The sequence below is a fragment of the Sarcophilus harrisii genome, chromosome 2 (assembly GCF_902635505.1).
Source record: "Sarcophilus harrisii chromosome 2, mSarHar1.11, whole genome shotgun sequence".
NCBI lineage: Eukaryota > Metazoa > Chordata > Mammalia > Dasyuromorphia > Dasyuridae > Sarcophilus > Sarcophilus harrisii.
In genome coordinates this window covers 128635986-128649145 of record NC_045427.1, presented here as the reverse complement: position 1 = coordinate 128649145, position 13160 = coordinate 128635986, and the positions used below count along the sequence as shown (strand labels likewise).

General features: G+C 39.2%; 1 protein-coding gene and 2 long non-coding RNA genes across 10 annotated transcripts in view; 2 read left to right on the top strand and 1 right to left on the bottom strand.

Moving 5' to 3' along the window:
* ANK1 (ankyrin 1) overlaps positions 1–13160 on the top strand; it is a 326140-nt gene that overhangs the window by 130523 nt on the left and 182457 nt on the right. Inside the window, exon 1 of one of the 8 annotated variants that reach the window (XM_031950755.1) lies at positions 4635–4798. The exons of the other annotated variants lie outside the window; for them this stretch is intronic. Coding sequence (XP_031806615.1) covers positions 4772–4798 — 27 coding nt within the window. The 5' untranslated portion in view covers positions 4635–4771. Of the gene's footprint in view, positions 1–4634; positions 4799–13160 lie in introns of those variants that run through there. 8 annotated transcript variants of the gene reach the window in all.
* On the top strand, positions 9161–12201 carry LOC105749063. The gene is made up of 2 exons (XR_004231760.1): positions 9161–9499; positions 11572–12201. It is a non-coding gene; the product is annotated as an uncharacterized LOC105749063 (long non-coding RNA).
* Positions 11966–13160, bottom strand: part of LOC116421411 — a 37410-nt gene continuing 36215 nt past the window's right edge. The window contains exon 2 of the long non-coding RNA XR_004231759.1: positions 11966–12160. This is a non-coding gene — a long non-coding RNA (uncharacterized LOC116421411). The remainder of the gene's footprint in view (positions 12161–13160) is intronic.

Here is a 13160-nt window from a genome sequence, read left to right as displayed (position 1 = left end):
CTTTTAGGTTTAGGAAAGTTTTTCCTCATGGGGGATCAGCTCTGGCAGGAATTAACAAGATGGAGATGCTGCTACAAGCAAGGTGCCAGTGACGTACTGTGTGTGTCTGCCCTCAGAGGCCGAGCCTGTTGTTCCAGCTTCTTACACATCACTTCCCTCCCTACTCTCATGGTCCATATCCATATCTCCCTCTTCCTGCTTTTTTTCCCTGGCTGTCTCTGTACTCTGGATTTTTCTCTCTCCTATTCTACTTCTTAGAATCTCTAGCTTTCTTTAAGACTCAGCTCAAACTCTGCTTTCTGCCAGAGGCTCCATGTCTGCTTCTTAAATTTACCTTCTATCTACCTACTCCATAAGCATCTTATCTATACAACTATTAAAGTTCTTGTTTGTTTCCCTATTAGAATGTAAACTGTTCAAGAGCAGGGACTATTTTTACTTTTTCTTGGAATTATTTGTATTGAATAATGCTTGGCCCATAATATGTACTTAAATACTTGCTGATTGATTGATCTTACATACATTGTTGCTCCCAATATTTTGTAATCTCCTTGAGGGCAGGTTCAATGTTTTGTCTCTTTTTGTATCCCTAGTACTTAGTACAGTCACTGGCCCATGGAAACTGCTTAATAAATGCTTATTGATTACTATTTTTTAACAGCAGGATGGTAAGGAAAATGCTTTGTAATATTTCTAAGTATTTTAATTAAGAAGGGAAATGTATGTGCAGCAATGGCATATGAATCTTTTGAAGTATTAAAAAAGAAAAAAAGATCTCCAAATATTGGTGGTTAGCCCTTCCTTATCTCCCTGCACCCTTATCCTATAATTTGGCTTGACCTGATTTAGGAGTGGGTTTAACTTCCCTGCAGCTCCCCTTACCTCCTGAAGATGAAAGGATCTTGGCTGGATCCTGTATCTGAAATTAGGGCAGGTCCACATGGATTAGAGAGAAGGTTAAGTTTTGAGGTGACTCTGGTATTTCAAGGTTCCTGACCTGAAAGCTGCTTACTGCTGCCTGGGAATGGCCACTAAGTTGCTGGACATGTCACACAAACACAGGCCTGCGGGCTGTTTTTTAGTGGATGCATTAGCTTTAGCTTTTCTGTCATGGTTTGGATCCCTCTGCTGACTACCCCAAACTGCAGTTGTTAGTGACAGAAATTATTTCAAGGTATCATTTATGTTTGATGGTTTTCTCATTTGGACCTTGCCTGTGCAGGGAAGCATGAACAACAAAACATTGTGTTTGCTCATAGAATCACAGCATGTTGGAGCTGGAAGGGACCTTAGTAGTTCTTGGTTCCAATCCCCTCATTTTATATGAAGGGGGAGTAAAAGGGGGGGAAGGACCAGCCAGTGAAAGCCCAGGCTTCAAATGCAGGCAGAAGAAAGTGCCTTTTATATGCACGTCCAGTTCCAACCCAGCAATCAAAAGGCTGCTCTTAACAGTTCAGTAGGCATCTTGGAAACAACTTATTTGTCTGTGTCCTGAAGTGGAACAGCCAGCCCCTCCATTCCATGTCATACAGAAGCAAACTAGCCCCCAGCCTCTATGCAGGGAGTTCTATCAGGCAGAGCACTCTGCAAGTGCTCCTCTGAACTAGGTCCTAGTTACCTACAGATGAAGCCATTGTGGCTAAGAGAGAAGAGGTAACTCACTCAGGATCATATAGGAAGGATCAGAGCCAGGAACTGAACTCAGATCCTTGGTCTCCAAGTAGAAGGCTCTTGCTTGGGTACCATGTTGTTCATCTTGGAAAGGAAGTGGGGCATTGGGCAAGGTGAACATAAGAATAGCTCTTTTTATTTATATCGCCCTTGGAGTTTTACAAAGGACTTGTTCACAACAGTCCCATAAGCCTCATGATAAAAAATATTATTATTTCCATTTTCAAATGAGAAAACCAAAATTTTTAGTCATTGTCACAAAGTTAATAAATTCTAGCAGAGGCAAAACTAAGTTTCATCTTCTGACTTGCTCCAAGTTCAGTGTTCTTTTCTGAATAACAAGCTGTTCTTCTCTACATGATGAACAGTTTCCTTCATCTTCCTCCTCCTCCTCCTTTTCCTTCTCCTTCTCTTCTTTTTTCCTCTTCCTCTTCCTTCTTCTCTTCTTCTTTCTCCTCCTCCTCCTTCTTGTTCTTGTTCTTTTTCTTCTCCTTTTCTTTTCTCCTCCTCCTCCTCCTTCTCCTTTTTGTTCTTCCTTTTCTTTTTGTTCTTCTTCCTCTTCCTCTTCTTCTCCTCCATTTTCTTCACTGCTGGAAATGCCATGTATGGGTTCAGTCGCATTGCTGATGGACACAAAAGTTTTGACTTGCGCTCTTTCCAATCTCAGCGACCTTACCCCAGTTTAGATAGCCTAGTGCTCCCCATTTGGGAGGGTTTACCATCCTGGTGCCAGACTTGGTGAGGATAACCTCTCACCTTTGGCACCGGAACTCCCAAGCTCAAGCAATTCACCAAGCTAAACCTCCCTCAGAAGTAGAAATTTCAGGTGTTACCATCACACCCTCTGTTACTTCTTTTTAAACATTTGTAATTTGACTTTCACAACCTTTCTTGGATGTGGGACAGAATCTTTCTCTTAATGCTCGGGCTAACCCAGCATGATGGTTTCAAACATGTGAAGGACTCTTGTGTGGAAGGCAGGTCACACTTACTCTGCTTAACCACAGTGGGCAGAACTAAGAGGAAAGGGAGGGGGCTATAGAGAGTCAGATTTCATGCCATTTTAAGGAAAATTTTCCTAATAATTGGAGTCTTCCCCAAAATAAAATAGAACAGACTGTTTCTGGAGGTGTAGTGAGAGTTTCTTTAAAACTCTGAGGGTTCTTTAAACAGAGGCTTGGGGATGTCATTAGGATTTCTGTACAGGTTGAACTTTGAGGTTCTATTATTCTCTGAATTTTATACCGAGAAGGAGAAATTTTTCTTAGAATACAAATTATTAAAGTCAACTTGAACACCATCCTGCTTATATTTAGTGATTTGGATTCACCCCATCCCTCCCCACCTCCCCCCAAAAGTTATTTCTCTTCCTATGTCCTATACCTCAGATTATATCTGCTAAGGATTTAATTTCTGTTTATTAATGATTTTTTTTCAAAGATGTTCTTGGAAGCCTGCTTTGCCCTCCCTGTTTCATGCTTCCCATGGCGATGGGCCGATGCTCTGGCCCTGCTCTGCTATGATCCCCAATCTCTGCTGACTCCTGCCAATACAGCTGCTATGGAGAATGGAAGCAGTCCTTTTGCAGGGACCGCAGAGGGTCATTCCCCACCCCACCCCCCACCATGGCAGCTGTGACCTCACGGCAAGGTCCATTTTGGATCTGTAGAAAAGAGGAAGAGACAGATGGTGGCCACACTAGGGGACCTGGAAGAACAGGAAGAGAGTGGAGAGTGTCAGGTGAGGGAGATCAGAACCGCCCCCTCCCCCATGATCAGTATTGTTTAAGCCAATTCAGATCATGATATAACCCAACAGTATCCCATAGAATAAAGATATGACTTTATAAATAATTGTAATTTTATAGATTATAAGTACAGGAATGGGAGCTGTCAGGGTAGAGACGCCCACATCACTGTTCTAAAGCACTCTAAAATATCTCTCCTCCGGCTTTTCAATTCATTGACTTCAGGTTCCTCTGCTTTCTTTGCCAGTGGCTCCTACCATTCTGGGGCACGGTGTACTCACTATATAAAACACTGTGCAAACTCCATTCCATCCTTCTTGGCGTCAGAAATTATAAGTGAAATCTCTCCTAAGACTGCAAGAAGTCAGTCTCAGGAAACTAAGTCACAGCAGACGGAGTCTTGGGGTGACAGCCATGCAGAGCCAAGCTGATGCTTTGGGAAAGCAGCTCACCGAAGCATCAATGACTTTCCTGGCAGCCATGGAGCCTTGGAGCTCCTGCTTGGGTCCCATCTTTCCTCCGAGCTGCTGTTTGTGGTGACTCACCTCTGGTTCCCAGGAATGTTGTTATTTTTGGTCCCAGTGTCATTAAGATTGTGCCCAGAATCTCTGTAAGTCAGTAATTAAGGAACACATGGGCCCCCAGTGAAGGCAATTTAAAAATAGAGGGAGACATAAGCCTGTCATGTGGCCCTCGGGCTGGTTAAACGGAGGACGGTAGCTACTCTGGGGAAAGTCTTTTGGCCATGAGAGAAAAGCCAATGTTATTTGGGGTTTTGTCTCAGAGGATACCCCCAGGCGTCCTGCCTCTGGAGAACTCCCCAACATTCAGCTCAGCCATTTGGGAGCAAAAAGAGGGAGATCTTCCTTGGGGTATGGCATTCTCCACTCAGGGGGCGGCTTTGCCATTGAAAGTCTTCGGTGCCGGCTTCTGCTGGAAAGGTTTAAGGGAAAGATCTCTTTTTCAGTGATTCATCCACTATTTCTCTGTTGGAACACTTGGGGAAGGAGTTATGCTGGAAGAAAAATGGTGAGTGAGTGCTGTATTTCCAATTAGAAATTGCCTTAATGCTGGGACTGAGGGAGGGAGGCAGGAGAAAGGGAGTGTTTTCTGTAATCTGCAGCCTCCATGTAGGAGCCTCCCCTTTCTCCTTCTGCCTCCAGGCAGCCGGTGAGACCTGATAGAGAAGACTCCCTGCTCCTGATAAGGCCTAATGGTCCCAGGGGCTTGGTTGGGGCCCTTTCTGGGCTCAGATGTCTTAAGGGAAGGTAATAGCAGTGTACCATCTGCCCCCACCCTGTTCAAACTGCAAACCCCAGTGGAGGGAGACTTTCTGGACGTTTAATAACCAGAATGCCCGGCCCAATGTGGTTCTGGAGGGTGAGTATTTAATTGCGGGTTAAAAAAGGGATTCAGGAAAAAGGTCTGTAATGAGAAAATGGGAGGGGAGAGTCTATGATATAAGATGCAAAGATGGAGAGACCAAGTCTAGGACTGGGAAAATTGCTTCTCTTTGCAGTAACAAATCTGGTTGAAATAGAAGCATGTGTTTGAAATTGAGAAGTGAAGATCTTTACTTACTTTTGAGTGTTCAAACTGAAGAGTATACTTTATAGGTTAATAACCGAACCACTTTTTAAGTTTTATCACCAGAGATAACACTTTGGACCTTTCTTGCTTTAAATGAGTTCAATTTGTATTTTTTATTGTCAGAGGTTTGCTCTCAAAGAGTTCTGGTCTCCGGCCTGAGTTATGTGCTTGGAGCCACTAATGTATTTCTCTTCCTTTCAAGTTTGTATGGACTCTGAAATATGTTTTTTGAAGTCATTTAGGGAGAGGGCTCTCCATAGTTATTCGTTTGGACCCATTTTCTGTTGTTGAATTAGCAGCTTTTGATCTGACCGAGGTGACTATGTGATGGAGCTACATTGGAACCAACTGGTTGGCCCTTCATATAGTTTAGTTGAAAAACCCCTAGATCTGGTGTAAGAGAATCTGAGGTTGAATACTCTTGTACTGCTTAATAACTACAGGACATTTAGATAAGGTGCTTCATTTCCCTCCTATATTAAATGAGGAGTTTGAACTAGATGAGGTCCCTTTCAGCTCTACGATGATGATTGATGATGATGATGATGATGATGATGATGTTTAAGGGTCTTGCCATCTCCATATCCTCTGACTTATCTGTGCAAAAGGGATTCAAACACTTAGGAGCCTCCAATGTAAGCAGCAGACTTCATATATATACTTTATTATTCACCTCTTTGGGGATCCTGGAATTTTAAATTTTTTCTCTTTAAGGAATGGAGATTGAGGGAGGGAAATCCAAATAAAAAAGAAAAATATTCCATTGTGACTCCCTAGAAATAAATATAGGCTTGTGGGTTCAAGAAAAAGTGATAAAATAAGATTATTCAGAAAAAAGATAAACTGATATGATGGTTATTATTATTTTGGAGCACCTCCAGACTGAGTGCTTTTGTGGTTGTTATTGCTGTTAAGTTGATTCAGTCATGACCGACTTCGTTCAACCCCATTTGGGGTTTTCTTGGCAAAGGTACTGGATAGGGTTTGCAATTTTTTTCTCCACTTCATTTTTACAGATGAGGAAACTGAGGCAAATGGAGTTAAATGATTTGCCTAGGGTCACATAGTAAGTGTCTGAGGTTGGATTTGAACTCAGGAAGATGTCTTCTTGATTCCAGAGCTCTAGTGGAGCTTTCTCCACTGATTCCATTTCTTAAGGAGCCCTAATTAAAAGTTACAGCCATTTTTGATGATCAAACCCACAGTTTAGGGATTGGATGCCAGGTTGGACTATGTAAAGTCCCTGCCCTGCTTGCTTGATGGCTTAATGGGCAAAAAAAAAGACATTTTTGTGCCCTTTCCAGCTAAAAATGAACAATTGTGGCCTGCTAGTTCCTGGAAATTTCTTAGTAGCCTGTCATTTCTGAAATGTGCTTTCTACTGAATTTCTGCTTTTCTACTGAAAGCCCTGCATGGGCAAGTGAGGAGGGAATTATTATCGTCAACACTAAATTCATGTGAATTCTTTCACTTGTGTACCCTTGGCATAAAGGTAAGAAATAGTACACAGGAGGATGAGTCTTAGAACTAGCAAGACCCTTGTGACCATCTGGTGCAACCCCCTCATTTTACAATTAAAGAAACCCAGGCCCAGAGATATAAAGTGAAGATCATTCAGGTTTTGGGAATTGAGTCTGAATCTGTCCTCTAATTCCAAATTAAATGAAATGAGATATTTGTAAAATTATTTAAGCTACTGAAGTTTAAAATAGCATTAAGACTTTGGGAACATCCTGAATGATAAACTCTTTGCAATTCTTAAAGTGCTATATAAATGCTAGCTTTCATCATGATTATTATTAATATTATTTCTACAACTAATCATTATAATAAATTGTTTACTATAACTTATTATATATAAACTATAAATGTATAGTTTAAAATAAACTAAATTATTATTGGTACTACTAATAAATATTAGTAGTATGAATGGTAGATATTCATATTACTAATAAATATTATATTCATACAATTAATACAATGAAAATTATTAATATGAAGACAATATTATTATTAGCAATAATAATGAACATTATTATTAATGGCAATAATGAATACTTGACTAAGAAACTACAAGATTGCTTTTTCTGAACATGGACAAAATAATGATCTTGAGCAAGTAATTTAATTTCTCTGGGCCTTGGTTTCCTTATTGATAAAAATAAGAATAATATCTACAGGGATATTGTGAGGATGAAATAAGATAATAGGTGTGGAAATGTTTTGAAAGGCACCTTATGCTCTTGTTTTGGTGTTATTTATTATATACTATCAATTCAACCAAAGTCAAGACTTGATGGATTAGCTGAAATTTATTTTAAATTCCAGCATGCTTCTTGTTGCTTAGTCAGAATGTACTCAGAAAAATGCAGACTAGTTGTAATATTATCCTAAGTGAATCATAATTAGGAAGGTAATTTCATGTCAGTTCAATTCAGTATATATTTATTGGGTATCTGGTGCATGCAAAGCACAGCACTCAATTCTGGAGATACAGAATGGAGTCAGACACTGTCTCTGCCCTTGAAGAGTTGACAATCTAGTAGATGGAATGAGGTATTACTTAACTTAAAATATAATTAAATGAATGAGAGGTCGATCAGAAAGATTTCAGGAGGGAGGGATCATTTCTAGCTAAGGGGGTTGGGGAGCAGGCTCATTGCTAAAGCGGCACCTGATCTGAGCCTTAAAAAAAAGGAAGGATTTCAAACTAGCAGAAACATGGAGGTAATCCAGGTGTGGAATATGGCAACTCGCTGGGTTAATAATTCATCCTTTCATCATTTTCTATTCAACACTTTCTAAATAATTTGGGTGAAGGTATGCGTATCAAATTTGCAGATGACATAAATTAGGGAAGTAAATAAAGCAAGTCCAAGTGGATTACACTGAGGAATCAGAGATAGCGACTGGCTAGAACTATGGGTTGAATCTAAGAAGATTAAGTAATGGGGTAAATGCAAAGTTTTTCAAGTGAGCTAAAAAAATCAGTGTCCCAAGTACAAATGAGAGACACAAGACCAGACAACAGTTTTGTGAAAGTGAACTGGGGGTGTTTAAGCTTTCTATGAGTCACTAATACGATGCAGCAGAGAAAGAACAAATGCTATTCTAATGAATATTATTTCCTACTTTGTATTAAGAACACTAAACTTAATTCACAGAGATATAGATTCCAGAATGAAGGAGGAGATAAGTACTCTACACTGTTCAAATCAGACCACAGATCAAATATTGTGTTTCATTCTGGATGCCACCTTATAGGAAACACATTGACAAACTAGAGCTCATCCAAAAAAATGATAGAGATGGGGAGAAGATTGAATACAGTTCCATAGAAGGAAGGAATCAAAGATCAAGGGATATTTGATTTGGATTCTTGGAGATGATGATAACTGTCTTCAAATATTTGAAGGGCTATAAATGAAAGAGATTAGATTTGTTCTGCATGGCTCAAGAAGTCAATAATTAGAGTGAAGTCAGAAAGTCTTAAAAACCAATTTTGACTTTTTGTCAGGAAAAGGTTCCCAACAATTTAGTTATAGGTGGAAGGTGGAATAAGCAGTCTCAGGGGTAGCACGTTCCACCTCATTGGCAGTCTCCAAGCCAGGGCTGGATGACTATTTGTCTTCTGTGTTGTAGAAGGGATCCTTATTCTGTTGGCTGCAGATTGGACTAAAAAAGTCTCTAGGTTCTTCCAACTCTGAGATACTATAATCCTGTGATTTTTTGACAGTTGTAAATAGTCTCCTAGTCCAAATAGTCTGTCTGCAGACTTTGCTCTTATTCATTCTTCACACCAATACCAGAATCATCTTCCTAATGGGTAGTACTTCTTCACCCAAAAATCTTCATTGGGTTCCCAGCTGTGCACAGAAAAAAGTATAAACAATTTTACCTGACATTCAAGACTCTTAATAAGACGACCTCAAAGGATATCTTTAGCTTTCACATATTCTATATTTTTAGACCATTGTCTCCAAACATTTCTGATCATGTACATCTATCAGTTAAAAAAAAGTGAGAGAGCACTCACTCCCAATAGATACATTCACTTATTTATAAATTATATATGTATTATTATACTAATAATTATGTATACAATAAAATATATACATTTATAAATTTAAAAGAATGAGACAAAATAAATAATCTTTTAAAAATAACATCTTATTAATGATACTAAAACTTTTTTTTGTTCTCACTAATACTAACACTAAACTAATTGTTGTTGATCAATTGTGTTCAACTTTTTGTGACCCCAGTTGGGATTTTCTTGGCAAAAAACACTGGAGTAGTTTGTCATTTTCTCCTTCAGCTAATTTTACAGATAAGGAAATAAGCAAACAGGGTGAAATGACTTGCCCAGAGTCACATACCCAGCAAGAGTCCGAGATAGAGTTTGAATTCAGGTCTTCCAGACTCCAAGGCCAGCACTCTACCCTCTATGCTGCTTCGCTGCCCTAATGAGTAAAGGGCATGATAAAGGAGGTAAATCTCATGGTTATGCAGCGAGAATGTAATATATCTTGTCTTTCTGTTCTCTGACTGATTAGCCCTTGGTGTCCAGATCTATAGTCCACTTTAGGACTGCAACTCCGCCTTTGGAAACCATTACTCTAGATATATTCCAGACTTTCTTCCCTCCATCCCCTTTCCCACATCTCTTTTCCCCTACTCCTATTCTCTTCCTTCTCTTTCAGTTCTGTTAGTCAGTCAATAAACATTTATTAATCATCTAGGGGAGGGAAGAAGAAGGTATCCAGCTTTGGGACATGGTAAGGAAGTCCATAGGGTATCATTTTTTTTGTCTGATGCTTAATTTTTCTTTTATGGCCCAGCTTAAATTCATTCTCTTTGATGAAATCTGCCTCTATTCTTCACAACTGAAACTAGTTTCTCTTGTCTCTCAAACATCACAGAGGGCCCTTTAAAACTGCATCATTCTCTATCTCCCAGTTTTTTTATTCTCACTACCCCATTACCTCATCTGCCTCAGGAGACCCTGTAGTGTATTCTATACTCTGGGAAAGGTATTTTTTCACCTTTCTGGGTCTCAGTCTCCTCATCTGTAGAATGAAGGGATTAGAGAAGACCATCTCTAAGATCACTTCCATTTCCAAATCATGGGACTTTCTATGTCCATGTCTTCATTTCCCTGCTAGAGTGTAAATACCTTGAAAACAGAGACTCTGTTATCTCTGTGGCCTCTAGATCACTACATTGTTTTATCCATAGGGGGTATTCCACAAATGTTGTTCATCCTTTGTTCTTGAAAAGGACCAATGACATCATGAGGGTGATGTCTTGACTTGCCAGTGAATTGGATTTTCGAGAGGCAGATACACAAAGTCATCAGCTTCGCTCTCCTCCAGGGTCACACGAAATCAGTCAAGTAGACTGGTCATGGTCTTTCTAAAGTAAGGTCTTTCCCAGGTTTCAGCTTATCCAAGGCAATACCCATTCAATGACTAAAGGCTAAGTTAAGAATTGAGACTAAAGGCAACCTAATTTGCCATCACAAAATGTCAATCTGGGAGAGGAACATCCTTAAAGTTTTTGATCAGAGGAAAAAAACTGCTGTTAACATTCCTGATCAATCAATATTTATTCAGTGAATGAAAAGAGTGAAATGAAGGTTTAGGTAATAAGATTCTGGTGTGAAGGATTTTGACATATATAAAGCACTTTCTTTTTTTTTTTTTTTTGGAGGGGGTAGGGGGAAAATTGGATTAAGTGACTTGCAGAGTTACACAGCCAGTAAATGTCTGGGGCCAAATTTGAACTCAGGTCCTCTTGACTCCAGGGCCAGTGCCCTATCCACTATACCACCTAGCTGCCCTATATCTCATATATATCTATGTAGTATGTATATATATATATATATATATATGTATATGTATATATGTATGTATATATGCACCTATATAGATATAGATATATATCTATATCTATAGATATACAGAGAGAGGCAGGTAGTAGCATGGTAGATAAAACACTGGGCTTAGAATCAGAAAACCCTGAATGACTCTTACTGGCTATAGTGACTAGTGACACTTATTTATAGTCACTTACACAGGTCATTTAACTTGCCTCAGTTTCCTCATCTGCAAAATGGAGGTAAAAATAGCACCTACTTCCTAGGGTTGTTCTCAGAACTGTCAAGGATCAACCAAGATATGTATAAAGCACTATATAAATGCTAGTGATGATAATAATAGTGAAATTTGAATGAAATGCCTTAGTGCTGTACAGAGGCTTAATTCCTGATCTCTGATACAGACTGACTCTGTGACACTGGGAAAGTCACTTTACTTTTCACTCTCTAAGACTCTAAGTTATAGGAAAGATGTCCACATGCTTCGGCTGAGGGAATTTCTTCGTAGGAAGTTCCCTAAATGCAAATATAAAAAAAACCCTTTGCCATGTTGTCTGCTGGGAATCAAAATAAAGCAATGGGTCTTGTGTGCAGGTCTTGGAGATCATTGCCCTGCATGTTATCTCTTGATATGTGTATCCTGTCTCCAAATAGGGCTGATGATAGCTCTCTTTCTCCTGTTCAGGACAAGTTCTGATTGTGTCATCTTTTTCTGACAACCAGTGAAGATGCTTTCAATAACTGGTACTCAGCTGGGAGTTGTTCCTCCTTCTACCCCTGACCCTCCCTCCTCTCTGTGGATTCCTAGTTGAGCAAAGTCTGATTTATTACCTGAATTTGCTGTCATAGCACAGGAAGCAAAATGCATTTAGAGGAAGAGGTAAAACCAGGAAGTCCCATGTTGCTACTGTGCCTCTAATCAGCTGTTAAACTCCATTATGTTGTAACAAGAGATGGTATGTATGAATGAAAAGCTTTAGAAAACTGTCTTCCATCAGACTTTATTTACTGACAGATCCCATAAAAATAGCAACCTTCTCTCAGGACACTGAGACCGGAGGGTGTTTTTCCATCCTGAGAAAAGTGTAGGCTCAGAGCATTACTCATCAGGATATAGAAAAAGTCAGGCAGTAGAGTATTTGATAATTCTTCCTGGAACTAATGGGCTAGTATTGGTGTACAAGCTCGGAATCTGTTAACTCTTTGCTTTCCAAGGGTGGTTTTGGCATCAGTCTTCATATGGAATACCACTGGGTTCCAACTCCCTGTCAAGTCTGTAAAACAAACAAAAATAAAAAGCTTTCTGGCCCTTTTCCCTCCTGTCTCATTCCTTAATGGCTGCTATTGATTGAGGGTAATGACGATTTGCAAACAGTGGAATAGATTCCTAATAATACGGCAGGCTACTTAGAAAACCCATTAGAGATGGAGAGGAAGCTGCTTTGAAACAAAACAGGAGAAGGGATTTGGCTTGGGAGAAAGGGGATAAGGAAGGAGATGGAGGGAAGACTTTCTTTCTAAAGGGAAAAAAAGACAGAGGAGAGCACCTGAAATGTAGGGCCTTCACATTCAGCAGATCCTGAGACCCTTGTTATCTGACATAAAAGTCAGTCCCCTCCCCTAAATACTCCTTTCACAAGTTAGAGTTTTCACAGTTACTTGCTTTCTTCACAACAACTCTCTGAAAAAAGGTCCTGAGATCATTAAATCATGAGTATGACACTTAACTAGCCATAAGTATGACATTCAATTTCTCTGAATCTTAGATTATTCACCTTTAAAATGAAGATTAATACCACTAAAGGGCAAGGGTTCTCAAAATGTGATCTGGAGACCCTTTCAGTGAGTTCACTAGACTAAAACTATCTTCATAATAATATTAAAATATTTTCATTTCTTTTAAATAAAACTTTTTATTTTCAAAACGTATGCATAATTTTCAACATTCACTCTAACAAAACTTTGTTTTCCAAATTTTTTCTCCCTCCATTTCCCTCACTCCCAATATTTGTATTTTTAATATTAACTCTTGATCAATATAACCCACATAAACCAAATTTTTTTCTCCCTCTGTTTCCCTCACTCCAATATTTGCATTTCTAATAACTTTTGATCAATATAACCCACATAAACAAAAGCCCTTTAGGGGAAAGGGGTCCTCAAAACCTTTTAAATATAAAGGGATCTTGAGACCAGAAAGTTTAAGAATTGCTGCTATAGAGCTTAACTCGTACAGTTATTGGAAGATTCAAATGAAGTAATATTTGCAAAGCA